Source organism: Crotalus tigris, unplaced genomic scaffold, assembly GCF_016545835.1.
Source record: "Crotalus tigris isolate CLP2741 ecotype Arizona unplaced genomic scaffold, ASM1654583v1 scf7180000018371.15429387391:27106975, whole genome shotgun sequence".
Lineage (NCBI taxonomy): Eukaryota > Metazoa > Chordata > Lepidosauria > Squamata > Viperidae > Crotalus > Crotalus tigris.
In genome coordinates this window covers 9,442,177-9,469,717 of record NW_024096970.1, presented here as the reverse complement: position 1 = coordinate 9,469,717, position 27,541 = coordinate 9,442,177, and the positions used below count along the sequence as shown (strand labels likewise).

The window sequence follows — 27,541 nt, the reverse complement described above, 5'->3', positions numbered from 1 at the left end:
ACTGCAAATTAAACCACAAGGGCTTCAAAATGAAGTTAGGCATAATTTTGTTCTATGTTGGATACAGTTTCTATATTGGATACAGTTTCTATTTATGTAGCTAATATTCTTATAGTTGACTTTCTGAGTAAGCTGAAAGTGACTTATATGTGTTTCTGGATGATTTTTAACTAAGCTGTTTATGAAAAGAAATTACGATATGCTTTCAATTTGTAGGAGGGCAGTTTACTGGTTTCTGATTTTTGCAGAACTAGTGCTGTTTCTTGAGTGATTTAGTTTGTGATTTCCAGATTTTATCCATTCTGCTCATTGAATCATTGATCAAGCTTAAGTACTAGCCTTAAAGCAGAATTTGCTGTGACTTTAGACTGCCAGTATAACATGTAATTGGAATGTGTCTTTTGTTCAAGATATTTCATTCAATCATCTGTATGAACATCAGTCTCAGTTTTCTCCGTACATCCAAAATAGTACTGTTCATTTATAGAGGACAGTATCATTAAGTTTTGAAGAACCTAAAGGTTTGTGTATGATGTAAATAGTAGTATAAATAGAAGTTTCTGGGTTCAATCCCTAGTCCTCCAGTTAAAGAGTTCACATAAAGTTAATGGGAAAGACTTTTACCTGAAATTCAGGAATTGTATATCAGAATGGATGGTACTGTGCCTAATAGTCTGATTTGGCTTTTTTTTCTGAACTTGAAGGAGTCTGAAGACTTGACTTCATCAAGAAGCAATTATTAGCTGTAATGCTAAACATTTGTGGCAATGATTTATGTATACTGCATTTAGTGTATTATTCCTAGATTGCTATTTCAAATGAAACCAGGGAATTGCTACTTGAAGCTATCAGTGAAGATTCTTCAATTATCCAAATTTATCATGCTGTTGGAGCCCTGAATGGTTTTGGGCTTCCTCTTGCTTCCCAAGAAGCCCTGACTGCACTTACTTCTCGTCTTAGCAAAGAAGAAAACATCTTGGCGTAAGTGTTTATCTTGAGGATCATTAAGAGAAACATATGGAATGCCAAGGCTAGACTGCTGTGTTATTTACTTCTGCATTTTAGTTTGTTGCCTTAAATTGATGAACTGAGTTATTCAACAAGATCTAGTTACTGACACTTATGTAACTTATGCCTCGTGGCTTATAAGCCATAAGCATGGAACAGAATTGGGAATATGATTAGATTACTGTATATTGAAGCTTTTTGGATTGATGAACTTCTGACTCAGCTATTCACAGAAATGTTGAATGATCACCCCTGAATGTTAGAATTTGGACACCACTGCAGTTTCATTTCTAGTCTAGGGAAATAAAGTTGACCTTAATCAAATCATACGACTTTTTAATACATCTTATTTTATGCAAAACTTTTTACCATATGAATCTCAATTAGTTGGTGTTATTTTTAATATATATTCCTGTTTCATTCTTCTGAGATCAATCTGCTCATAGTTGGTAGGATTGTGTATTATAGTATTCTCTCCACATCAAGATTTCTGTTCTTTCAGAACAATTCAGGTGTTGCAGACTGCATCCTACTTATCCCAGCAGGCAGATTTAAGAAGCATTGTGGAAGAAATAGAGGTTTGTTTTAGATTTTTTTGTTATAATATGCCCTTCTGTTTTGTTCTTATCTAACTAACCATATGAAATAAAATTTATCAAACCAATTTTTTAAAAAGTGTAACTATATTTTAAATATCAACAATGTGCTAAAAGTGGTACAGGAATAAATGGCACTCCACTTCTCTCAAGTCCCAAATTCTTGGTAAAGATTAAAAGAGTAATATTTAGGTATTCCATAACAGTAGAGTGAGTACATAACAGGCCTTGTTGCTGACAAATGAAAATGCTCCTCTTCCCCCCAAAAAAGTAACCTGGAGTTTACATTTTGTCTTTCTGCAATATTAATTTTGGTCTGAAGAAATAAATAATTTCCTATGGTAGAACTAATATAGGAGGTTCTGTTGACTCTAAGTTCATCTTTTCATGAATCCATGCCACTAGATCAAAAGGTTGACAATTTTTTGTGATTAAGAGCTATATTTCAAGGAAGTGGGGGTACTTACCAGTAATAGCTAGTGTCAGAGGGGGACAAAAAGAGGTCAAACTTTCCTTTTCTCTGTCTTACCATTATCCATATTTAACTATTTTTGCCATCTCACTCACACAAAGTTCATCCATTACAGAATTAGGGTGGTTTGCGGCTGTTGCTGTCATGTCCTCCTAGTCACAGTTCCCACTATGCAGGTTTTCTTGCTTTACTCCCATTTAATGTTCAGGTTGTTTTCTGTACTGAGTTCTGTTCATTCACTGGAATTGGAATATCCTTTTCTCCATTAGACACTCCCAGACTAGATATGAAAGAAGAACCCAAGATTAGTAAGGGGTAAAAGAAAAAAGGTAGCAAAACTCCTGGGTATGGAAGGATATGCTGTACATTAAATGGATGAGATAGATATAAAATTATTTGTTGTTGTCTTTTTGTAGGATCTTGTTGCACGCTTGGATGATCTAGGAGGAGTGTATCTACAATTTGAAGAAGGGCTTGAAGCAACCGCATTATTTGTAGCTGCCACTTACAGACTCTCAGATCATGTTGGCACTGAGCCGGCAATAAAAGAAGTAGGTAACTTTTGGAACATGCTATTGTAATGGTTTAGAATAAAGAACTACAAAATCAAAACTGAATTTGGACTATTGCAAGATGTGAATGGGTTTATAAACTAGTAATAATTTCTATCTAACTATCTGGGTTTTGGTTATGTGACAATGAAATGTCAGTTTTTAATGCCAATATCAAAGCAGAATGGTGTTTTAACAATGCAGAGCTCATCTGCACTTTTTTTCCCCAATACTATTGCTAGCACTATGATATTGAAATACTGGTAGTCCTTGCTTAACTTAAGGTCTAATTGCTTAGTTCAGAGTTACAATATACCTCCCCAGAGCTACTTACAACGCAATTTCAAAGTTACAACAGACACAGCACACATACCCTGTGTGGTCATATGATTATATTTTGGGTGTTTGGCAACTGGCTCACATTTATGACCCTTTTCCCCATCCCATGGTCAATTTTCAGCATTTCAGTTCCAGCAAAAAACATTAAAATGGCAGTGTAAATACCTAACAGCCCCTAGGTATTGGCCTCAAGATATATGGTACTGGCTGCATCATATATCCTTCCTCTTGTTCTTGCTTCTTGCATGAAAAGAGGAGAAAAATAATTCTGCTAAGCTCTGCGCTTAATATAAATAGCTTATTTCTATGTGCTTACCTTAATTTTGAAGTTAAATAATGTTAGCACCATATATGGAAAAACCGCCAAAGTCACTGGGAGTTGAGACAAGGCAACTAGATTTTTTTTCTCTTTGGTTTCAAATGTTTCAAACCAAAAAGAAAAGAAGTCCAATTGCCATGACTCAACTTCCAGACAACTCTATCTTGAGGACTGAGACTCTTCATCAACATATGGCTTCAGTCACCGTTTAGGGTCCTCCTACATCTTTAAAACATAAAGCAATCAGATAAAAACTGTACATATGCAAGAGTTTCAAATAAGGATATCAGATGTTTATTATCTGTAGGTGAGCACTGAAAAGTTATACAGTTTATAAAACTGACATAAAGATACAAGTTCTAAGTTTTATGGGAAAGTCAACCTTTACAGGAAAACCAGAAAATTCTTGTAATCTGTAGGAATACTGAGTTATTCTGGCTCAGATGTCAGGTGTGATTAGGCTACCCACAATGACAAGATGGAAACTGTGAATTTAACAAACTGAAAGAAAAAAATAAATACATTTCAGGTAAAGGCATTAATTAATGAACATCAGATGGCTTCATAATGTGGAGAAAGACTGAAGTTACTTATGGAACTTTTTAATGTCATCTTCTAAGATAATATCTTTTGTCTTGACAGTTAAGAACTAATCACAAAATTGTGTTTCACTGAACTGAAAATATAATTAGCACCTATTATTTCCAATTAGTATTGGGAATGTGTAATGGACTAGAAAGGTCTCAAGTCTATTTCCTCTTTTTAAGAATTGCGGCAAAACCAACACTTTCTAAATCGTATTCTTTAAACAGTACCCAGATGAATCTAAAATGATGAGTTACAGACTGCTTGTCATAAAGTGCTTTTAAAAATTCCAAAGTCTCAAATTGGTCCAATTAAAATTAATTATTTCGTGTGAGTTATGCATTGTGTTGTCAGGAACTCTTTGAGATTTTTTTTATATATATAAATCATGTTAACAGATTCTATTTCATTGAAAAATTTTAAAACTGCTAGGGTTTTTTGTAATTTAATAAGGCTATGCCTATTTATATGGGCATGCTTTTACATCATTCCTCATAAAGAATTTAGTTTGACAAATTTTCAAACCACCCTCAATGCTTTTAATGAAATGTGAAGCTTTAATTGGGTACCTAAAATGGAGGTTAAAAATAATCTTTCTAGCTTTCCTTTATAACAAGAAAAACAACAATAACTAAAATCTCTTTGTTTGAAGAATATGGACAAATAGTATTCAAAATTAGCAACACTCTCTTCACAAAAGGTTCACAAATCTTTTCCTTACAGACTTTTTTTTTTTAAAATGTCGCAAAAGTCATGACTATGCCCTATACAAATCTTGTCTCTCAACAGATGTTTTGAGACATGCCAGGTCACTGGTCCTCTATCTGATTGCCCTTTCCCTTTCTGATTTAGATTTACATGATAAACTCTGTCCTTTTGAGTAGAACCTGTATCTGTCTCTCCAAGAAGTAATGGGTATCATTAATCTATAAAAATAGGATAAACTACTAATCTAGGTGTTTATTCCATTGAAGGTTTAAAATATTTATTGAGATAATTGCCCCAGTACTATTAGAATTCTATTATAAATCCATTTTAAAGTTGCTGTTGACTATGCAAGCTATTGTCAAATTTTCTGATTAACCATTTATGTAGAAATATTGACGGTGACTCTGGCTTATTACATAAAAGTTTTACCTTTGATTATCAATTCTACACAATCATGTTTTTATAAAAGGTAATCAAACATCTGATAATATTATGTGCCTGCTAAAGTAAAGTCTCATATACTTTCTATATGCCCCACGGTTTCTATGGATATTAGTAATAATTTGGATTTCAGCTGTTGCTTGAATCTTTTGAGTATCCAGGAATAGTAATCCTAATGAAAATTCATTTGTAGATATTATATCTCAAAGTTTTAATCTCAGATAAAAATAGATAAAATAGATTATTAAAATCCACCAAATTATAAAAATGAATATTACTTCTAGATTGATTTACTAAGAAGTACGCCTATGATAACTATTTTACATTATTTTCGGTGAATTGATAAAATATTAAGGCGTTCATTTTTCAGAAGGATAATTCCTAGATTTTCTAAATTAAATCTATTATTAAGATAGAGTTTAAATTTCCTGATTTTCAGCTCTGTGACTGGGTTTCTCTTTAAACCACTCTGTCTTACTGTTTCGGATTATTCTTTTTGTGTATGTGCCTTCAAGAAAGTCTTTATTTTTAGACACCGCCTGAATTTGTCCCTATATTTTCCTTAGCAAACTTTAAGTTAAAAATTTAAACCACAGTAATGAATTATATACCAAAAACATGGAAGTTACTACTTTTTTTTTTAACATAAGGGTCAACCCCCCCCCCAAATATTTTTCAGTATATTCCTAGACTGATATTGGTTCATCAGTTTATGCTTGTTTTCTGTTTATGAACTAGCTCTCTATCAAGGTAATGGAGAGACTGATTAATAATATTTCATGTAATCAAGATTTAATGGTATGTTTAAAAATTTGCTTGAATGATCTGCTGTATATAATGTAATTGCTTTTTTTTTCCTTAGTTCCTTTGTTTTTGTATCTTAAAACAATAAAAAGCTTAAGCCACCTTAACTTTTGTTTCTTTATTATTTTTTATTTTCAGGATCAGCTCATCCAGCTGGTGAATGCAGTTTTCAGCAAGAAAAACTTTGAGATTCTTTCCGAAGCATTCAGTGTGGCTTGTGCTGCAGCCTCCCTTTCCCAGAATCGTTTCCATTTGCCCGTCATTGCTGTGACTGAGGGACCTACTGCAGTTTCTCACCATCAGCCAATACTCACAGTCAGTGGCTGCACCTAGAGTGTCTTAATGCCTGAAGTAGAAAGTGAAAATATTTGCATTGGGAAGATAATACTAAATCTGGTTCTTAAAGCAGAAATGGCTGACATTTTCAGGAACCAGTCTATCCTCTGATAATGAACTGGGAACTCAGAATTAATTTCAGAGTATTTTATAGAATGCATATTATAAAATGCCAAGCTGTATACATGAAGCAGCCTGGAAGGGCATTTTCATATCTCAGAAATTACATTTAAAAAAATGAGAGGCTTTAAAAAATATAGTAAGTCTCTCCCATATAACTATTGTTTTCCCCCCCTGGAGTTAAACTGAGCAGAATCTTATGGATTGAACTGAATTTAGGAAAGCCACTCAGAAGCAAGTAAAATTAATTTGAGCTTACAGATCAATGCCTGGTGATCAGTAAAAAAACCATAGCATCATAGTATGATAAATGATTCCAGGTATAAACTCAGAAGCCTGTTAATGGATTGTTAATTAATAGATGTTAATGGAGTCCTTTAGAGTAGGCTAGGAATAGACAGCAGTAGCTCTCCCACTCCTTTTAAATTTGAATTCCCAGAAACCCAGACAGAATAACCAATGCTAGGAGTTACATATCCCACCGCTGAAGAAATACAGTTGATATTCTAGGCTTGCTGCTCTAAAACGACTCCTGCATATTAATTTTAAGTGCTTTCCTAAATAAGAAGAGAGTAGAGGCTAATGAAATCACCTGGGTCAAGATGTCCCACAATGGGGTGGCTATTACTGAGAAAGTCTACCTTCTATTCAATCCAGGGTGGTTTTAGGTGTCCATCTATTTTTGTAATGGTTGTTTATTATTATATATTGGCTTATTCTAGATTCTTTCGGCTTGCTCATGTCCATTCTTTAATATTGATTTAGATTGGTATAGTTTATGTATCTTGTAAAATTAATAATATTTATTACACATAAAAACATTATTGTAAATTTTAAAAGCTCCTCTCAACCCAAGTTTCCTCAGAGCAATTTGGATAAAAATACCAAACCAGTAAATTTAAGAAGGAATGTTATCTTCTTTAAATAAACCAGGGTTGGGGCAATCAGCTGTACCAGAAGTGATCTGCAGTGTTAATAATGCATTGTTATACAACGATGGACCATGAAGCAAAATAAGAAAGCAGCGGTCAGCCTCATCATCCATTTTGTAGGTTATATCTAAGCTGTCAGAGATATAATGTTAAAGGCTAGGAGCATCACAGTTTCTGGGCCTTTGCCGATTACGAAGACATTCCTGGCAATTCAGCAATGTGAAGTAGAGGCTGGTAACTGCATGAAGGGGCAAGCAGATAGACCAGAAAGCTGTTGATCCTCTATGTTCCTGCATGTTCTACATTGACAGAAAAAACTCTAGAGTGGAGCTGCACTGTTTTATTGCTATCAGACATTTATACCAAGGTCTGAGTTTCTTGATAGCTGTTAATTCTTTAAAGATGTGATACATGAAGAGCCAGTTTGGTCTGGTGGTTAAGGCACTAGGCTTTAAAACAGAAGACTGAATTTTAGTCCTACCTTAGACATGAAAACCAACTGGGTGACTTTGGCCAGTCACACTCTTTCAGCCCAACTCACCTCTCAGGGTTGTGGTTGTGGGGAAAAAATAGGAGGAGGAAGGAGTGTTAGATAATGTTTGCCACCTTGAGTTATTTTTAAAGGTGGGATAAAGTAAAAAAAATACGTCATGTGGAAGCTAGCTTTCTTTTCCCATTTCATCACAGAGAAAACTTTGAAAACACAGAATGCATGGTTGGAACTATGAATAAGATGGGGTGAGAGAATGAAGCTGAACTGTTTCAGAGAAATAAAAATACATGGAAAATTGAATTATGGGTCTCGCCTGCCTAAATTGTGTTACAGTCTTGAGGCACAACATATCCTCTTAGTTGATGGATAAATGGAAAAGGATTATTTTTAAAGACAGGCCGTACTTAGGTTATACTATATGATATAGTATAAATTTAAATAACAAGAATGAAAGCTATAACAAGGCATTAATTAAATGCAGTTTTTGGAAGGTGCCTAGATTGTCAGAAGTCCTTTATAGCTTTACCTTTTCCTGGAATTTGTTATTTAGCTGATAGTTTTCATATATGAGGAAGAAATAATTTTACAAATCTTTTACATTCTTTAGCTTAAAGTGACAAATGTGATGTCACAGCCACTAACTCAAGCAACTGTAACCTTGGATCATGTAAAGTCTGTTGCAACTAAAGCCACAGTCCTTCAACAGTCTACTTTTTCTCTGTCTGGGTAAGCAAAATATTGTTATTCAAAACCTTTCTTCTTCATCTTAAGTTTGGAAGATTCCCATTCTTCCCAAGAATGTGGAAAGAATGCAGAGATTGAAAATAGATATGGATCCAGTGATGCTCATGGATAGCTCAGCCTTTTTGACATTTGGAATTCATAGTTTTTCTATCCAAATAGTATCTTGTGACTTTTCATTCTGTTTCTTTGCTGTTTGAGGTTTTATGAGCCGCTGTATAAGCAAGTACATCCTGCTTCTGGCATTTTTAATCATTGCTATGTATATGGGCATCAATTTCCTGCAATTTTACAGCTATGCTTTTATTAACAGAGACGTCTTTGAGCTGAATTTCATGAGTGTCAAGCCTGCTAGCGGCTATTATGATTTTACAATCAGCATTAATGGAGATAGTCGGTTTATAGCAAACAAAGTTGAGGTAAGTATATATTCTAAGCCCTTTTTTATTCTGGAAAGGAACTTGTTCATTAAAACTATTTTGGTTCTTGTTAGTTGAAAAATACTTATTTTGTCAACATATAATTTGTCACAGGATCCAATCTGGTCGGTCACTGGGACCAGAGTTTTAGTCTTCCGAGCTTTCGGACTCACGCTGGAGCCCATCTTCTCTAGAGGCTGGAGAGAAGATCCCTGAGGATGGGGGTTCCAGCACAAGAAGTCCGAAAGCTCAGAAGACTAAATCTTTGGTCCCGGTGACCGACCCAGATTTGATCCTGAAACATTATTACCCTGGGACACGTCTATTTGCCTTCGTTCGTATAATTTGTCTTTCATGGTTTTTTCTTTAATTCACAAAGCTGTCCTGCATGGAATACATCCTTCCCTTTCACCCTTCCCAAATAACTGTTATCATACTGCTCGGCCAGTGACTTCGAATCAGAATGTGTAATGGTTGGACTTTGAAGGCCTGTAGTCAGAAAAAAAGTGTCCTGGGGGGGAAAAGTGTTGCATTGAATGGATGGGGAGAACAATAACAAATAATGGTTTTAATTAAATGAGTGTAACTAGTGTAATTATATTATATTTTTATAAATAATTTAAATTGTTGGCTTTTTTGTAGTGGTAGACATCCACCCTGGACTTGGAAAACAAAGGTTCATACCAAACATATCCTAATTTTCTCAAATTCACTATATCTCACATTTACCACTTTTGGAAAGACATTCTGTATATTTTGTGCTATTAAGTGGTAGCCTCATATTACTTTGCTTTGCTCTTGAAAAATACCACGCTAGGGAATCCTGTTCATGCTTCATTTTTTTATTTAATCTGCATTTGAGGAATGTCCAATTTACCCCATTTCTTCTATTCAGCATCACTATGATTGCACGTCACATTTGCTAAAATTTGTTTAATTAGAAATTAGTTTGACAAAGAAACTGGCCAAGTGCAAACTGCATGCTAGCCATTTGCAGGATACTTTGTAAGAGGGGACTGGATAGAGTTAAGAACCCAGGTTCAGGTTCCATCTTTCTTGGCAGTCTGTGATGTTTTGGGGTTAAGAGCTTCCCTTCTGAAAACTACTCCCTATTGTCAGAGCTTTGTCATACAGGCAGAGTTTCCCTGTCTTCCCTTGTACTAGGATCTGTGCAAAGTGAAGCAGAGAAGAATAAAGAAGAATAAAAGAGAGATCAAACTACCTGTCTGCTACAGAATGGCAGAGCAGGGCTTATAGCTGCTCCTTTTTGAGGGTCTGCAAGTTTGACTTATTCATCTGGAACTCCTGCAAACACGGCTGGTGTTGTAACCAGTTAAGCAGGTGATTGTATCCCCTACTTTAAAACAAAGACAGGTTATATACAGAGTAAAAACTTGAATGTTTATCTCCTGCTCATTAGTAATGGTTAATATAGGGTGGAGAGATACTTTCTCTGACAAGACTAACTTTTTCCCTGAGGGGCTCAGTGGATGAAGCTATGTTGTAAAATGGAGTGGATCACCATTTTTCTGAATTTTCAGGATAACCCTTGAAGGATTATTTTAATGCATTAAAAATATTGTGAGGCATGCAGCGGCAAGAAACTACCATAAATGTTGTGATGAAATTTCAGCAGTGCAGTTGGAAAATGTTTCAGCAACTGAAAAAAGGGTAGTTTTAAGACCAGGAACAAGTTGCCTAACTGAATTTGGGCCCAAAAAACTTTCATTCAGTAACATGAAACATACTTATTTTGAAGTAGGAAATAGAAACTTATTCTGTAGCTTACTTGCAGTTCATCGATATTTTGAATTTTTTTCCTTACAGTCTAATGCAACTGTCTTTTCATTTTTATTGAGTTTCTTTTTTAAAAAAAATCATTCCCAAAGTGACAGTGATTGCAGTTGGAAACAATTTGTATGTGTGCTATTTTTTTTCAAGAGCTGTTTATCATATTTGATATTCTCTTCACCCCCTCAATTGCTTATTTAATTGAAAAATTAGCATTTAAGACTTGTTGCTCACTCAGCATGCATCAGCTAGAAGTTACATGCCAAGCTCTGTCATACATATCCAAATCAAGGTGGTAATTGGAGTAATAATCTCTCTTAAAGCATCAGAGAGGGATTTATGGAGCTGCTTAAGCACTCTGGCTACATAAGTGAGTACTAGTGGCCATGCATTAACGGTGATGGCTTAGTAAGAATACTAATAATAAGGCATTTTATTACTGGAGAAAGCTGTCAGGTGGGCTGCTTATTAGAGGTTGTCATTAGATTACTTAATGCTCTAGCAGATTCAGCAATTATGATCTAAACTTTAATATGTTAACTAAAAATACCATATTCTCTAGCATTTATTAATGTGTGTGCGTGAATGTGATGTGCCAAACACAGTCGACAAACCTGAGCAAAACAAAAGATAAATCCTTATTTTAAATATTCCCAAATGTTGCCTTCTTCAAAGTAGAATATGAAAAGTTTGACTTCATAATTGCTTCCATGATTTACTATGGAAATTTTAATTAAAGTAAAAAGTGCTGCTGATCAAATAGGAAATTGTATTTACACTGTTATTCACATATTTTATGCCTCTGGAAAGGAGAACAAAATATTGTTCCAAGTTCCCATTGATCCCTGTGTCTGAGTACTGTATTCAAAATAAGTTCACGAGTAAACTCTTGGTGTTCTGTTCTGACCTTGGAACACTAAAAAAAAAACAGGGTTTTTTGAGCTGGGAATGTTTTGTGTAGCTCAAATTGCTTTTGCTGACTGGTTCATTGTGCATTCTATTTTATTGTATTCTTTTGGGTATCTGGCTGTTACTAGTAGGGACTTAGTTTCATGGTATCCAGCTGAACATTTTCCAAACAATAGTGCTGAATAACTGCTGCTCATTCCCTCATTGCATTGCATAATGTTCAAGTACTCAAATTTGTCTCATATGCCTTTCAGTATTTGTATTTTAAAAGTTCATGAACCCAAGAAACAAATTAGACATCCAAATACAGGTAGTCTTCAATGTACGACCACAATTGAGCCCAACATTTATGTTGTTAAGTGAGAAATTTGTTAAGTGAATTTTGCCCTATTTTATGACTTTTCTTGCCACATTTGTTAAGTGAATCACTGCCATTGTTAAATTAGTAACACGGTTGTGAAGTGAATCTGGCTTCCCCATTAACTTTGCTTGTCAGAAGGTCGCAAAAGGAGATTATATGGCTCTGGGAAACTGCAACTGTCATAAATGTGAGTCGGTTGTCAAGCATTTGAATGTAAATCACATGACCATGGGGATGCTACAATGGTCATAAGTGTGAAAAATGGTTGTAAGTCACTTTTTTCAGTGTTGTTGTAACGGTCACTACTTGTAAAGTGAGATAGAATAGTAAAATACAAACTTTTTTTAATTAAAACCTAGCTTTTAAAACTGAAATGGGACCAAATGTGGAAGAAATTGAAATGAAGAAGGGAGCAAAAGATAACATCAGTTGTATAAGGAAGCTCCAATAACTAACAAACAACAATAAATTAAATTGAACTTTAAGGACAGATATTCTCTCTTTTAGTTGAAATGTTTAATGCAGATTGGTCTCAACAATTATAATTTAAGCAAAAAAACTCATAATCCTGCAGAGTGCCTCACAGAGAGCCCTAGTAAGTATTCCCTGTGATTAGAAAATGGAGCTGTCAGCCACTAATTAGTCATATTCTTGCTTCCTTAAATTTCCTTCATGCAATCAAACATTGGTTTGCCTACTATACTATCTTTTCAGTCATCTCAGTGAATAAAGTTATGCTATCTCTTTTCTGGAAACCCTATCATTAATAAAGTTTTACAAATGAATACTTTTAGAAGAAAGTGTTGATTTATAATTGATTAATGTATGGAAATATCCAAAAATCAAAAGCTGATTCTTGGACTCCTTTTTAATATACTCTCAAAAAAAGAAAAAAAGTAGCCTAATTTTGAAAAATGAAGTATGAATAAAAATGTTACTTGTAATCTGTTTAAAATGCAACATGTTTTGTTTATGTAAAGTGTGTATGTGTGTGTGTAACTCATTATTTCTGGTTTGCAGTTGAAAGTCAAAGTCTCAACTGAAGTTGGTATTACAAATGTGGATCTCTTTACTGTGGATAAAGATCAGAGCATTGCACCCAAAACTACCAGGTAAAATACCAGTACATACAACTCAGTACTGAATGTCAACACTGTGAATCCAGGCTTTGCCAACGTGTTATCAGGGAAACAAATTATATTAATTGATCTGTATTTTGAGATTTAAATTGTTAGGGTTTATACTAGATATGTATGGTTGGATGTTTACACTCTTAGCAGCAACTAGTCCTTTAAAAATTTCAATTATTAGATTATTAATTCCTTAACTACACAGTCAACCAGGGCAAACAGAACACTGAACAGAATTCGTTATTTTAATTTCTTTACTAACCTCTTGTATCCTTGCCTGCTTCTCTTCGAAAACGAAAGTGTTTTGTCTGTAAAGGAAGGTTACACTTCTTGAAATTCTAGAAAGTTATTGTTATTTCTGCTTTTACTTTTTTACAATTTAATTTTGTTATCAACCCACCTACCTTTCTCTTTTTTGTGACTCAACTATGCAATTGCTAATTCTTATTTTGTACTTTAATGCCTTTAATGATGCTTTATAATCTGGCTGGAAAGGGCCATAGGGCCTCTGAAGCAGATTATATTGGGGCATAAAGAGGAACATAAATAAACAATTCTTCTGCTTGCTGTCTGTATACCATTTTTTTCATTTCACATCTCCGAAATTAATTATGACTCCATTTCCTTATTGGCCCATGTATTGTAGGGTTCAAGCTTGACTGGAAATCAGATCATTTGATCTATAAGATTTAATTCCTAATCTTAAATATATAATATAAGGTGGCAGACAATGTTCTCTGAGATGATAACCACCTCTCTTCATGCTAAAAAGACCCTCAGTAATTATATATAATAAAAGATAATTCTAAGGCTAAACGTTAATCATAGTTCAGATTTAGCAATGACTGACTTAGCAATAATTTTATTCACCAAATGGAATTGAATGTGAAGCATAACCAGCTTTCTTGTAACTTGGCTTTAAGAGGGTAGAAAAACTATCTGCATGTTTCCATAGTTTTCTCCTTTATTGAAGGATGAACAGATTTTAGACTTGCAAATTAACTTGTTGTAAAAGAATAGGACCAATTAATTGTAACCAATAAAATAGTACATGTATACTAAGAATTAAATATTAAGAGTGTTTCTAAATATTGGTTTACCAGAAATTCGGGGTCAGTGCTTAACCCAATTCTGTTCAAAGAGATCTTGGGTTTTCACAAATACTCTTAGCAATCTAATTTGGGAATAAGAAGCTTTCTAATTGCTTCTGTATTACATTATATAACATAATAGGGAATCAGAAGCTCTTGTTAATTAACTGCAGATCACTAGATTTATAAGTAGATCCCAATCTACTTTGCATCTAATTTCCTCTGCACAGATTCACTTTTTTTTTCTTAGCAATTGTTCACTTCTGTTTTCAGGGTCACTTACCCAGCCAAAGCCAAAGGATCATTCACAGCTGACAGCCATCAAAATTTTGCCTTGTCCTTTCAATTGGTTGATGTGAACACTGGAGCAGAATTAATCCCTCACCAGGTTAGTTAATGCATGCCTACCCTAATCCAGAGCGACATATTTAGCAAAAAGGCTTGTGGGAAGCGGTTCGGGTTGCTTTTTGTTTTTTGTTTATAAAAACTTAGAAACTTTAAGCAAATGTGACAGTTGCGCATAACAGATTTGAAGGCAAGGAGCAAGTTATTGCATTTGTGATTTGCTAGCTCTTATCTAAATTAATGAACAAAATAACAGACAGACCTACATGTATACTTATGAAAGTACCTTACGCCAGATAAATTGTTTATTCAGTTGATCCATTGCTATTTATTCTTCTGTATCAGAGCTCTTTAAAACATCAAAAAATCAGAATCAGAATTGCCAGAATCAGAATCAGAATTGCCAGAATCAGAATGCTTGGCTTGTATCATCTCCATTGTCTCAGGTTAGAAATGTTTGGTAGATTGGTTAAAGCACCAGGCTAGCAAATATGAGATTGTGAGTTGTAGTCCTGTCCTAGGCATAAAAGCCAGCTGGTGACTTAGGCATGAAAGCCAGTCACTCTCTTTCAACCCAATCCACCTCAAAGGGTTGTTATGGGGAAAATAGGAGGAGGAAAAAATATTATGTATGTTTGCCACCTTGAGTTATTAATTAAAAGAAATAAAGGTGGGGTATAAATAAATAAAATATTAGTTAAGCTTTGTGTGATGCTAAAAGCTCACTTCTGTCAAAATGACCCATTCTGCCAAGTTTAACAAAATCAGTAGAGCATTCAGAGAAGCTGCATCAACCCATTTTTCCCTAGTTATGTTACACGTAGATATTACAAGTGGAAGCAATGAAGACTGAATGTACAGATCACATGCTTACTGAGGGTAAGCTAGTGTCTTTTCATAAAGCACATAAAAACATAGTTTGATTCCGGATAAAAACTTTGCAGTACACTGTGAACCAGTGGAACAACCTGCCTTCAGAAGCTGTGAATGTTCCAACACAAAGTTTTTAAGAAGAAACTGGACAGCCATTTGTCCCAAATGGTATAGGGTCACCTGCCTGAGCAGGGGGTTGGAGTTGATGACCTCCAAGGTCCCTTCCAACTTTATTATTATTAATAGCTTACCTTTATAGTTCTGGATATATTCCAGCTTAATATCAGAAGCACAATGAGAAGAAGGAAAGAGTATTATACTATTTTTTAACATTTTTATATATGAGAGCAGCATGTCTGAATTGGCTTTTCAAATATTCCTTCTTGGAATAAACCCATGTTGAATTTTCTAGTTTCTTGCCAGAACCTGGAAAATAATTCCTTTCCTTCAAAGTGTCTGTTATAGGACAGCATAATAACAATCTGCATGTGAATCATATATAAAACAGAATGTGATATTTTCAACTTTTCTCACTTTATCCTTGCATTGTTTCTGTAATTATTAGGGGTAGGAGCATAATAATTTGTAAAATGTCTGGCCCTTGGAATTCCTTCCAAGCTCTTAAATCAAGCATATTCTCCTTCAACCCTGATGAAATAATAATAGTATTAAAGCTTTTGTGCTTTTATGATTTGGATGCTAACATAAGTTTCATTGTCTTTTCAAATTAGACTTTTGTACGGCTTCACAATCAAAAAACTGGGCAGGAGGTAGTGTTTGTTGCAGAACCAGATAGCAAAAACATCTACAAGTTTGAACTGGACACTTCTGAGAGAAAATCTGAGTTTGATTCAGCCTCTGGAATATACACTCTTTATTTGATCATTGGTGATGCCACTCTGGAAAACCCAATCCTCTGGAATGTGGTATGTTGGTCCAATTGTAGAATGCTTTACCTACTAGATTAGTATCAGTTATAGCAGGGGCGTCAAACTCAATTTCATTGAGGGCCGCATCAGCATTGCGGTTGCCCTTGGGGGACTAGGTGGGTGTGGCCAGGGTGGGTGCGGACTACTGGGTGGGCGTGGATGGAGTGGGTATGGCCTACATCGTTCGCGTCAAGCGTTCCTGTGGGGGCCTGGGCAGGAGTGGGACAGATCTGAGGTTCTCTGGCAGAAGGGGGTGGGACTGGGGCAAGCGCCAAGGCATGGTCCATTTCTTCATTCCTCACATAGGGTAACGCCTCCCCGGCATGCACCCAGGGGGCGGGGCTGATGCAGCGGGGGCTGGTTCCTCGCTGGTTTCTAGACAGCCTTGTGGAGCTAAGACTAAGGTGACCAACTTTTTTACAATGAGAAGGAGGACACAAATAAATTGAAGAAAAAAAATATGAAGTAAATAAAATTAATTATTAAAACTGAAACAATAACATAAGCGAATAAACTTGTAAATAAAATTATACATATTTGGAAATTATTAAATAAATAATGAATTAATAAAATGTGAATTATTGTGCTCACCTATGTATGATTGATATTTCACTGAGAAAGAAGTGAGTCGCGTGTGTGCTGTGTCGTGTTTTGGTAAGAAGTAAACAAAGCCACTTGTGCGCAGTGCACTCTTGCACTCGGCGCACTCTCTCAAAACAATTCTGTGCAGAGCGCATGCATCTCACAATCGCGTCTCGCAGCACTGTACAAATCGTTATGTCAAATACAAATACATCACACGCAACGGTTAGGATCGGATCGGCATCAATCGAATACGGAGATTTACAGATTAGTCCTCAAATATCGAAAAGGAGGATATGTAGGAGGACACTTTTCGAGAGAGGACAGAACTTACAAAAGAAAGCCTGTCCTCCCTAAAGGAGGACAATTGGTCACCTTACTAAGACTGAATGTGTTTCAGCATAGATGGCCACCACAGAATTGTACATTGGCTTTCAGCCGGCCTGGGCCAGGGCCAAGGCAGCCGGGGCCGTTCCCTCACTGTTTCCAGGATGGCTTCGCAGGCCACATGAAACCACTTCACGGACCACATCCGGCCCCCGGGCCTTGTGTTTGACATGTCTGAGTTAGAGAGATGAGGAGCTAGATCTTGTTTAAGCTCAAGGAATTAACTTGATGAAGATCTAAATAGGCAGGGAGAACACTCTGGATCAATTTTGCCTATTTCTATTTGCCCCAGTGGCCAGCTTTTGAATCTTGTTTATACCCCCTAACTGAAGGGCAGCATCTGTCTTTCATGATACTTCCCAGTAACTAGCATTTAAGGTGTGTTACTAACCAAGAGCTAGGAATCAGTCCTTAATTATTAGTAGGCTTTGGTAGCCTGATTCGTCATGAACCTGTCAAATTTCCAAAATCATCCAACTTGGCTATTAAAATCACAGATGCTCACAGCAAATTCCAAAACCTATGTGCCTTGTGGAAAAATAATTTCCTTGGCCTTTCTTGGATCTTTTTCCATTTAATTTCAATGGATGATCTTGAGTTGTGATACTCAGAGAGAGAAAAAACTTGCATCAATGTTTTCTATATAAGGTTGTTCTGAAAACCAGTGATATCGTGGTGCTTCCAGTTGTAAGGCAAAAGAGGGTTACTACCTTGAGAGTAAACCTTATTAAGATAAATTATTCTGATTTATGTATCCTTTCTATCATTTAAATCCCTTCAGATCTAGGAGGGGTACCGATGCAAAACCTATTACCATTACTATGTAATAGTAATAGCCATGTTAACCAATGATCAAAGGCTTTCCAAACCAGCCAGATTTTTACAAGCTTTTGGAAGGCCATCAGATTGGATCTGTATTGCCTAGTAAAGCAAGCAGTTCCAGATGAGGGGAATGTCTTCTGATAACAAGGGACCTTCAGCTGTGAATCTCTGCCCAACCATATCAAGTAAGCAAATTCTATCAAGGAAATAGAGTCTCATGAATATAGCTAGGACCCAAATCATATAAAGGTAGCAACTATCTAATTATCCGAGGTCTTAATTTTAAGGGTGGGTTAAGTGAATTGATATTATTTATGGAAAGGTAAAGCAATCAAACATAAATAACCTTCAATTAACATTTACCTTTTTAATTCTTTCCAGGCTGATGTTGTCATCAAATTTCCAGAAGAAGATGCTCCATCTACAGTCCAGTCAAAAAGCCTTTTCACTCCTAAACCTGAGATACAGGTACATTCCACATCAGGACACTCTGTTTCATTGAATTCTCCATTTGGAAGACCGCGACTTCCAATTTATTTATTCAACTTAAATTTGTTATCAAGCTTATCTAGTAGAGCAAGGGTACCAGTTTCCATCTCTTCTGTCCATGAATGCTTTTGTTTTTGCTTCCTTTGCTCTTTTTGTACTTGGATTAGAATGCTAAATTTAATAATTATCTTGCATTGCAAAAACCTCCATATGTTTGCAACTATAATTAATTCCTCTGTCAGTAGAGCTGTATTTTTTTTGGTAATTCTTAACCTGAGTGTGCATGTATCCATAGATGGTTGCAAAACCCAAGAATAAGACGTTGAGTTTTCTGCGTTGCGTCAAGAATCACTTTTTAGCTAAAGAAAATTGAAAAATAATGCCTTTGCATCTAGAAGGGTCTTATAGCACACCTATTCTTTTCTGCACAGATAAATTAGCATTGATTGTGTATGGAAAAGAGCCTTACTTGAATATGACAACAAAGGAAAAAAGGAAAAGTTGGTCATTTCCCCACTAGAGATTTATAATGTCTTAAGAATTCAGCTTCTAGTTCTTGCATAGGCATGAAAATCAGCCGGATAACCTTGGCCCAGTCACACTTTCCCATCAAATCAATACCTGCTTTGCATATGTCAGCTGATAAATAAAACCCCTCATTGTATCATTCATTGTTCGTTTTGCTATAAGAACTAGGTGAATACAGCACAAAAGCAATCAGTCAAACAAGAGTTGGCAATCAGGCAGTGCAAATACTAAGAAAACAACACTAACAACTCAGTAGAATCTAAGTTGTATATATGTACAATGATAGTTAGATATCTTGACCTAGAATTTGCTGTCTGCTGAGACAAAGTACTCTTCTGATTTTTTCCCCTGGAATTCCTCTTCACTAGCATTTGTTCAGAGAGCCTGAGAAGAGGCCTCCCACTGTTGTATCAAACACATTCACAGCCATGATACTGTCTCCACTGCTTTTGCTCTTTATTCTGGTAAGTGTTTCATATATATTCTAATTATACTGAATTCCTTGCCATTGTTACTCAGTTGCTGGGTTTTTCAGGCAACTGAAGACCAATACAGTATAACATTGCTAATTTTTCACAAAATAGGGTTGTGAAAGATTTCCTAGGCGGTGAAAACTTTCAAGGCTCATTTGCACATCTGAAGGAGTCAGATATTTTGAATGGACTTAAAGCAAACTGGGTTGTTCTTGAAGTTGATTGGCAAATGTTATCCTCCCTTAATGTATATTTTTTATTTCAGTGGATAAAGATTGGGGCCAATATTTCTAACTTCACTTTTGCTCCAAGTACCATTATTTTTCATCTGGGTCATGCAGGTAAGTGCCAGAGGAATTCCTCTCCATTATCCTTTTTTTTTTCTGTTGGCTTTATAGATAAGAGCCTGATGACAGATGAGCTCACAGCTTATTAACTATAATGGACATAATGACACTATATCCCTCCCTTTTGTCCATTTTTCCCCTAGCCCATCTTTCAGAATTATTCTGGTATGGCTAAATGCATGTTTGCCATCAGTTTTAAAAGCTATCATTAGTTTCAATGTCTTGTATTTAGATACATTCGTTAGTACATAATGTTCTGAGTTTGTATTTGGGGCATCAGTCCTTTGGTATGTATGACCTTTTGATGCTTTGATTTTTGTATTCTTTCTTATGTACCTTGATCAGTGTCTGGATTTCTCCTCAGTCAGTGTGTCTTAATTTGATCAGAAACAGCTATTGGCTTCTTACATTCCATGGAATATGCCACTTGGCTTTAACATGCTAAATTGTCTAAAATTTTTAAAAGAAAGTTGTAGGTCCTCTTATCTTGAATCGTTTCCCTGTTGTCTTTTAACCTTAGAAAGGTTCTTTCCTTTCATCTTCTTCATAATTTCATATTTTCCCTAGGAAAAACCAACGTTATTTTTTTAAAAAGTTTAATTAGTTAATTGGATATTTAAAATTTTCATTTGAATCTTTCATCAATGGTTCTCAGTTTATTATATGTGTATCGCTGGTGGAATACAGGCATTCATGTTAACTATCCAGGAGATCCTGGTTTTCAGCAGCCACTATAAAAGAGATTTTTGCCCTAACTCACCGATTTAGCAAAAAGAGGAGAGAGAATAGGGCATTCCATATGATGCTATCCTCTCTTCTAACCTCCATATGTTCAGTTGGGAGGCTTGAACAGTAGCTGTGTTTCTGTTTGTTTGAGTACAGCTGTCCACGTTTTATTTGGGCTCATAATCATAGGGAGTTTGTACTCATGGTCAAAAGCACACCTTCTCCCTGAATGTATATGCTGTGGAAACAGTCTACAAGCCTCTTTGCCTGACCTTGCTTTCTTGGCCATCTGTGGTGTTCAGGCACTGCACACATTTGTAGTCTGTGTAGTTTTCTAAATTAGATTAGATGAACATAGCGGCAGCATGTGTTGACACAGCATGAAGTGTTCTCAATGTGATACCTAGACAGTAATGCCTGCATGTTCCATCTGGGACTGAAATGGGACTCCTATAGCATTTGGAGGAAAGCGGTTGATTGGATTCTCGCAGCTTGCAAGCCCACATATAATATGAATGCATTGGTGCCCAGGTTTCTGAATAGAAGCAGAGAATCATGGAGAAATTGGTTAAGTGATGGGGGTTAGTGCAGAGGTGGGATTCAAATACGTGAATAACCGGTTCTCTGCATGGATGCCCCTTCCAGAAGTCCGTTCTGGGCCTGGGCCTCCGAGGCCCAGAACGGACTTCCGGAAGCGGCATCCATGCACTTCCTGAGGGCTGTTCTGGGCCTGAGAGGCCTCCTCCAGGCTTCTGAGGCCCAGAACGGACTTCCAGAAGTGGCATCCACACACTTCCCTAGGGCCATTCTGGGTCTTGCGAAAAAGGGCTAGGGTTTCACTAGGTGCCATCCAGTGGTGGGATTCAACCGGTTCACCAAACTCAACAAAAAATTACCTACCAGTTCTACCGAACCGGTGCAAACTGGCTGAATCCCAGGTTTTTTTTTTAATTTTAAAACCTTTTAAGGCTTAAAGAGAAATCACAAGTGGAGGCTGAGGGAAGAGCATAAACACATATAGTTTTACATATGTACAGTATATAGAGAACATTTAGAACTGCCTGTAAATGTATATATTTCCTTTTTTAATAAAGAATAAGTAAGACATAAGGCTGATATATGTCCATCTTTTCTTATGAACTGTCTGTCTATAGATCTAACAGAAAGACTAGCCCCCAAAATTTACATAATTTTTTTTGTTACTCTTGTTTTGATATCTGCTTTATTCTTACATGTTATATAATGAACCAAAAGAATAAATAAAACAAGCACAGACATTTGAATACCACTGCAGTAAATGAGTACATTTTGAAGATAGTTGTAAATGTAAGCGTTACATTCCAAGTTATTTATACTTTGGTCCCTTTGAAATTTTGTCGGTATTCAGTATGACTCGTTTAATTGCATTCTGTCTATAAATGTCAGCATATTGTGTTAGAAGGTTGATTTTACTTCATTTGAGGATTATTTTTGTTTCATTTGCCTTATTTATGTCTATGTGTGTGGTTAAAATTGCTTTTCATATTGGAAGAATCATAAATTCATCTCTCCATGTGAAAGGTTTAGTATTTGCACCTGGTATGGAAAGAAATAAACAAGCTTCTCATATTCCTTTTGCCAGCTTTCTTCTCAATTTTTTTATGGTACATAATTAAATGTTTGCACTTGAAGAGGACTCAAAGATTCTGGAGCCTTGGTTGTTATCTAACAGCCTAGTGGAACAACTGTTTGCAACTTAATATGTAATTTGGGTACTTGAAATGATTTAGTTGCAGATTAGTAGATAGTGCAAGGAATTCACAGACTGGAATTACTGTAAAATATTTTCAAAGAAATCAAATCTTACAATCTGTTATTTGACTATATTTTTCCTAGCAATGTTGGGACTCATGTATGTTTACTGGACTCAGCTCAACATGTTTCAAACCCTAAAGTACCTGGCTCTCCTTGGTAGCCTCACCTTCCTAGCAGGCAATAGAATGTTGGCTCAAAAAGCTGTGAAAAGGTAAGAGGACAAAAATTGGATTTCCTCTCCTCTCCTTTTTTTTTTTTTTTTTTTACAAAAAAATCCTAGTAGCGATAGTAAAGGAAAAATTAAGTATGTGCGATTAACAATAAATCTATTGCTAAATTCCTAGCTGTCCTTTCTTGATTCATTAGTATATCTCACCTTACATAATAATTGAGACATTCTAGGTTTTAATTCCATGTTCTGACTTTTGAAGACAATCACTTAAGGGTGAGAATCTAACTAACCAAGTGATGAGATCTGTTTGGAATGAGTAGTAGTATAAGTAGTCCTTGGGTTATGACCACGTGTTCAGCGACTGTTCAAAGTTACAACGCTGAACTAATGGTAGTTATAACTGGTCCTTGAAGATCCAGCAACTGCAGTATCTCCCTGGTCACATAATCATGAATTGTGTGCTTGGCAACTGACTTGCAATTCCAGTGTCACAATATCCTGCAGTCACATGATTACCATTTACGACGTTCTCTGCCTGTGATACACAAGCAAAGTCATTAGGGAAGCTGGCAGGAAGGGTCAAAAGTCATCTCTTGTAAGTTGTTCTTGCCTTTCCCCCCCCCCCCCAGGAGAAAAAAGCCACTTGCACTTTGTAGTGTGCACACAGCATGCTTGTGGCCCCACCTGCGCTTCCTGCTTGCTGCGTCACCCTGCAGCACCTCCAACTCCCTAGCGCTCCTTGTCTGGGACTCCTGCAATTTCCATTTAACAACCCATATGGTCCTGGGTTACAATGGTAATCAGCACTGCTGGAATTGTCATCACTAAACGATGGAGTCACATGACATCATGTATTAACACCACATTGGTTAAATTCAGTCCCCAGTTGTCATCGTTTATGGTCCTTTGTACATATCTAAATTCTAGTTTTCAGCTTCCTTCACTATTAGCCATGTTATCTGGGGCTTCATGCATTTATAAATTGAGTGACATTTACAAAGCCATAGGTTTCCCATCAGTAATATAAGGAATATCTTTTTTGGATTTCTTTTTAAAAGATTAGAGGGTCAGTGTCATTTCTCACAAAGCCTCCAGTATAGTAACTCAAATCATTTGCAGGACCTAGAACCTCACTTTAGTGTCTATAAATGCTTGGCTTTTTTTTTTTTTTTTTTAACTCTGGGAAAAAAATGTATAGGTTTGCCTTCAGAAAATCTTGATGACCATTAGGCATTCTCAGGATTGAGGCAACCATGAGGTTAGTAACAAGTTAGTATGTCTAGGTTATATAGACAACATTTCTTGCTGCATGGAGAAGTCTTCATAGAGAAGTAACGTCTTGTGGATTTTTTGTAGTAGTAAGTATTAAATGAGGAAGCAAAGTTCTAAGTTATACCAGGGCTCCTAGTAACATGAACCAATACAGGTAGTCCTCGACTTACAACCACAGTGACCCCAAAATTTCTGTTATTAAGCAAGGCAGTTGTGAAGTGAGTTTTGCTCCATTTTATGACTTTTGTTGCCATAGCTGTTAAGTGAATCACTACAGTTAAGATAGTAACACAGTTGTTAAGTGAATCTCCCTATTGACTTTGATTGTTAGAAGGTCACAAAAGGTGATCACATCATCCCAGGACACTGCAGCCATCATAAAAATGAAGCAGTTGCCAAGAGTCCGAATTTTTATCACTGAGCATGGGGATGCTGAAATGGTTTAAGTGTGAAAAATGGCCATCAATCATTTTTTTCAGTGCTGTTGTAACCTTGAACAGTCACTAAATGGATGGTTGTAAGTTGAGGACTGCCTATAATAAAAATGCTTCTTGCTAATATCTGTTATGCATCAGGACTAACTTTATAATTATGCACTTTGTCTCCTTTACTTGATTTATTCTCTGATGGCTATTTGGTGAAATTAAAGCGACCATGTTTTTACCTATATTAGCGGCTGGCTTAAAATTCAGCCAAAATGGCAGCATAAATTCTCTTATGAAAAATGGCAATTCTCTTGATGCTCACCCAATCTCTGTCAAATTTCGGGAAGCCTGGTTTGCATGCTTCTTTTGAATGTGTTGTCAGTTCCTAAAGTAATACTTCTTTCCACTTCCCTGTCTGCTCTGAACTTTAATTCCTTTCTCCTTTTGGCAGGATCGCTGCAGAACAGAGCAGTAGGTTGGCAAAATATAGAACGCTACGGTAAAAAGGGGGTACACTAGTGACCAGCCCTTCCTAGAAGTAAGGGTCTTTGGCTGTTCCTCTTCCTAAGCATGGTGGCTGCTTCATTTTATGCTTATCTCTGGGGTTGAGGAGGCGGGGGAGCCTTAGTAGAAATCTACTAAAACTACCTCTCTGCCTATTATGCTTCTGACCATTGCAAAAGGAACGTCTGCATGGTTTAGCTATATTTTGAATTTATTGTTTAACTCAATTATTGTTTTAACTCCATTACAGTTCCACATTATTAAAAAAGAAATCAGTTGCTAGAGAAATTGCTAGCAATGCTTAAGACTTCTAGATTTCTCTAGACTTTTCATTTTTATGTTTTCCACAACTCTTGCTTGGTCTACATACCTACCCGTATGCTGCTTTTGCTTTTGTTCTCAGTCCAGTCAATATAAAAATTAATTTTTCAGGAAGCAAAGAATCAATATTTGTGTAATTTAAAAAGTTGAGAATCTTGGGAACAAGATTTTGGAGTAAGAAGGCTAAGATAGTTAGGATCAGTTTGATGCAAATTGTTGGACATGCCTGTTTCAGTTTGTTTCATGAAGTTGGGGAGCCTGCCACAGTACCTGAATCTATGTTACCTAAGGCCCTGCATGTAATATTTTGATTTTTCTCTTTCTGCCTGTTTATTCTTGTTGGAAAAAAAGGAGCTTAGTGAGCTGGGTGGATTTTTGTCTGTTTGTTGCAGTTGCTTTTGTACTGCATATTTTATTTCTTTGTTTGTTGATTTTTTTATGCCTCAGAGTCAAGGCGGATTACAACATTTGGAGAAGCAGAAATTCAGTATAAACAATACAACATTTTGTTTAAAACATATGATGTCTAAAAATCTACTGAAGCAACAAACAGGCATCCAGCCATCCTATTACCAGTTAAAACTATGTTTAAATAAAATAGTCATCATAACTTTCTTCCAGGCCAGTCTCACATTAGTGGATACAATGTTACATAACAAGGCACCAACAAAAAAAAATACAGCATCAGCTTCTAGACTGTTCTACCTCTCCAAACATCATCTCCCTCAAAGACTTCATTAGACAGAAAAAAACAGTTTGGAGGAGCTGGTCCCAAAGGTGACTAGGAGCTGAGCCATTAAGAACTTTATAGGCTAAAACAAATATAGGTACTCCTTGCATAATGATGGTAATTGGAATTATGAATTCCATCACCAAGCAATGCAGTCAAAAAGTGCAATGTTACATGACTGTGCTGACTTACGATGGCAAATGCACCCTTCCGGTTTTGATCATTAAATGAATCCCATGTGCTCGTTAAGCACAACATCATAGGATTGCCATTTGTAATCTCCTGCTGGATTCTCCATTGACTTGCTTGTCAAAAGCGGGCAGCTAAAGTCACTAATGGCAATCATGCGACCATAGGACACAATGTGAGCTAGTTACCAAGCATGAATCACATAATGTGATGGCAGGGATGGTGTAACAGCCAAAACTGTGAAGACCAGTCATAAATCTCAAGGATCACCTTCAAAACTTTGAATGGTTGCTGAACCAGTGGTCATTAACCAAGGACTACCTGTATTTTGAATTGGATTTTGAAACCAATTGGCAACTAATGCAGTGACTCATGTCACATTACTAAAAGAATTCATACTTATTAGCACCTGGCTTCGACACTTAGGATCAAGAATAGTTTCTGAGTGATCTTCAGAAAATAATTTAAAGTACAGCATGTTCTGGTAGCCTAATTGCACGCTGTGGAATGCATGAATTACTGTTATACCTCCTGTTCATTATTCCAGGAACATCTTTGAAAGTTAAGTATATTCTAAATTAGAATAAGTTGTGCTGCTTAAATGAATTAATAAATTAGATTGCCAAGTCTTGTTTTTTTGCAGCAATATGGAATATTGGATGAAATCAAAAGAGAAGAATTATAGGTTGATAGGAGAATCTGAGTAAGAGAAGATATTACTTTGACCAATTGTTGTTCTCATTTCTGGTTTCTGCATTAAGAAATTATTATGTTTGTTTAAAATAGAGTTTTTCAGGTTACTGATTTTAATAGTACATTTCCAGATTTTGTAATTATGTGGTCACAGAAAAATATAAATTTTGCATGTACCAACAAAGATATTTTGAGATAATGTAGATTATGGATATAAAATTAAAGAATATAAATTGATATATTCTTGTCTGCAATAAGGATATAAGCATTTAGTCTTGTAAATTCCAAGTTTTACATTTTGAATCTATGTATAATGAAAGACAGATATTTGAGCTCCAGTTCTATAATTTTCAAGAATACACAGCTGTCAATTTCATAGATTACATGAAGAATTAGAAATATTGTAGGACAGTATTAGGTTGTTATTAGGTAACAAAGGGGGTTTCAAACTTTGCAGTACTACGGCCATCTAAAATATAAATGAATGGAAATGACTTAGGAGTTCATTGAGAGCCAGCTTATTGGATTGTTTAAGACATTTGGTTAGAAATCAGGAGATTGAGTTTTAGTCCCACCTTAAGCAGAAAACCAGCTAGGTGTCAGAGAGAGAGAGAGAATAAACACACTCGAACACAGAAAGAGAGATAGGATTTCACTGGGGATTAAGGTTGGGGAAGAAATTAATATACCCTCATAAAAGATATGTAACTCCTTTGATTGATCATCTTTACTTTTATTAAAGAAAAATAATTATGCATTCCAATACATGAAAGATTTAAAATTCATCCTCTCCA

At 35.9% G+C, this 27,541-nt stretch overlaps 1 protein-coding gene across 2 annotated transcripts in view; it reads left to right on the top strand.

Annotated features, from left to right (window-relative positions):
• RPN2 (ribophorin II) overlaps positions 1 to 27,541 on the top strand; it is a 33,073-nt gene that overhangs the window by 4,060 nt on the left and 1,472 nt on the right. The window contains exons 4-17 of one of the 2 annotated variants that reach the window (XM_039351349.1): positions 806 to 981; positions 1,511 to 1,586; positions 2,493 to 2,627; positions 5,962 to 6,138; positions 8,312 to 8,430; positions 8,759 to 8,864; positions 12,946 to 13,037; positions 14,420 to 14,534; positions 16,096 to 16,290; positions 18,466 to 18,552; positions 19,470 to 19,565; positions 19,840 to 19,915; positions 22,523 to 22,652; positions 24,762 to 24,848. In XM_039351349.1, coding sequence (XP_039207283.1) covers positions 806 to 981; positions 1,511 to 1,586; positions 2,493 to 2,627; positions 5,962 to 6,138; positions 8,312 to 8,430; positions 8,759 to 8,864; positions 12,946 to 13,037; positions 14,420 to 14,534; positions 16,096 to 16,290; positions 18,466 to 18,552; positions 19,470 to 19,565; positions 19,840 to 19,915; positions 22,523 to 22,652; positions 24,762 to 24,813 — 1,632 coding nt within the window. In that variant the 3' untranslated portion in view covers positions 24,814 to 24,848. The remainder of the gene's footprint in view (positions 1 to 805; positions 982 to 1,510; positions 1,587 to 2,492; positions 2,628 to 5,961; positions 6,139 to 8,311; positions 8,431 to 8,758; positions 8,865 to 12,945; positions 13,038 to 14,419; positions 14,535 to 16,095; positions 16,291 to 18,465; positions 18,553 to 19,469; positions 19,566 to 19,839; positions 19,916 to 22,522; positions 22,653 to 24,761; positions 24,849 to 27,541) is intronic. The other variant, XM_039351350.1, reaches the window with a different exon arrangement.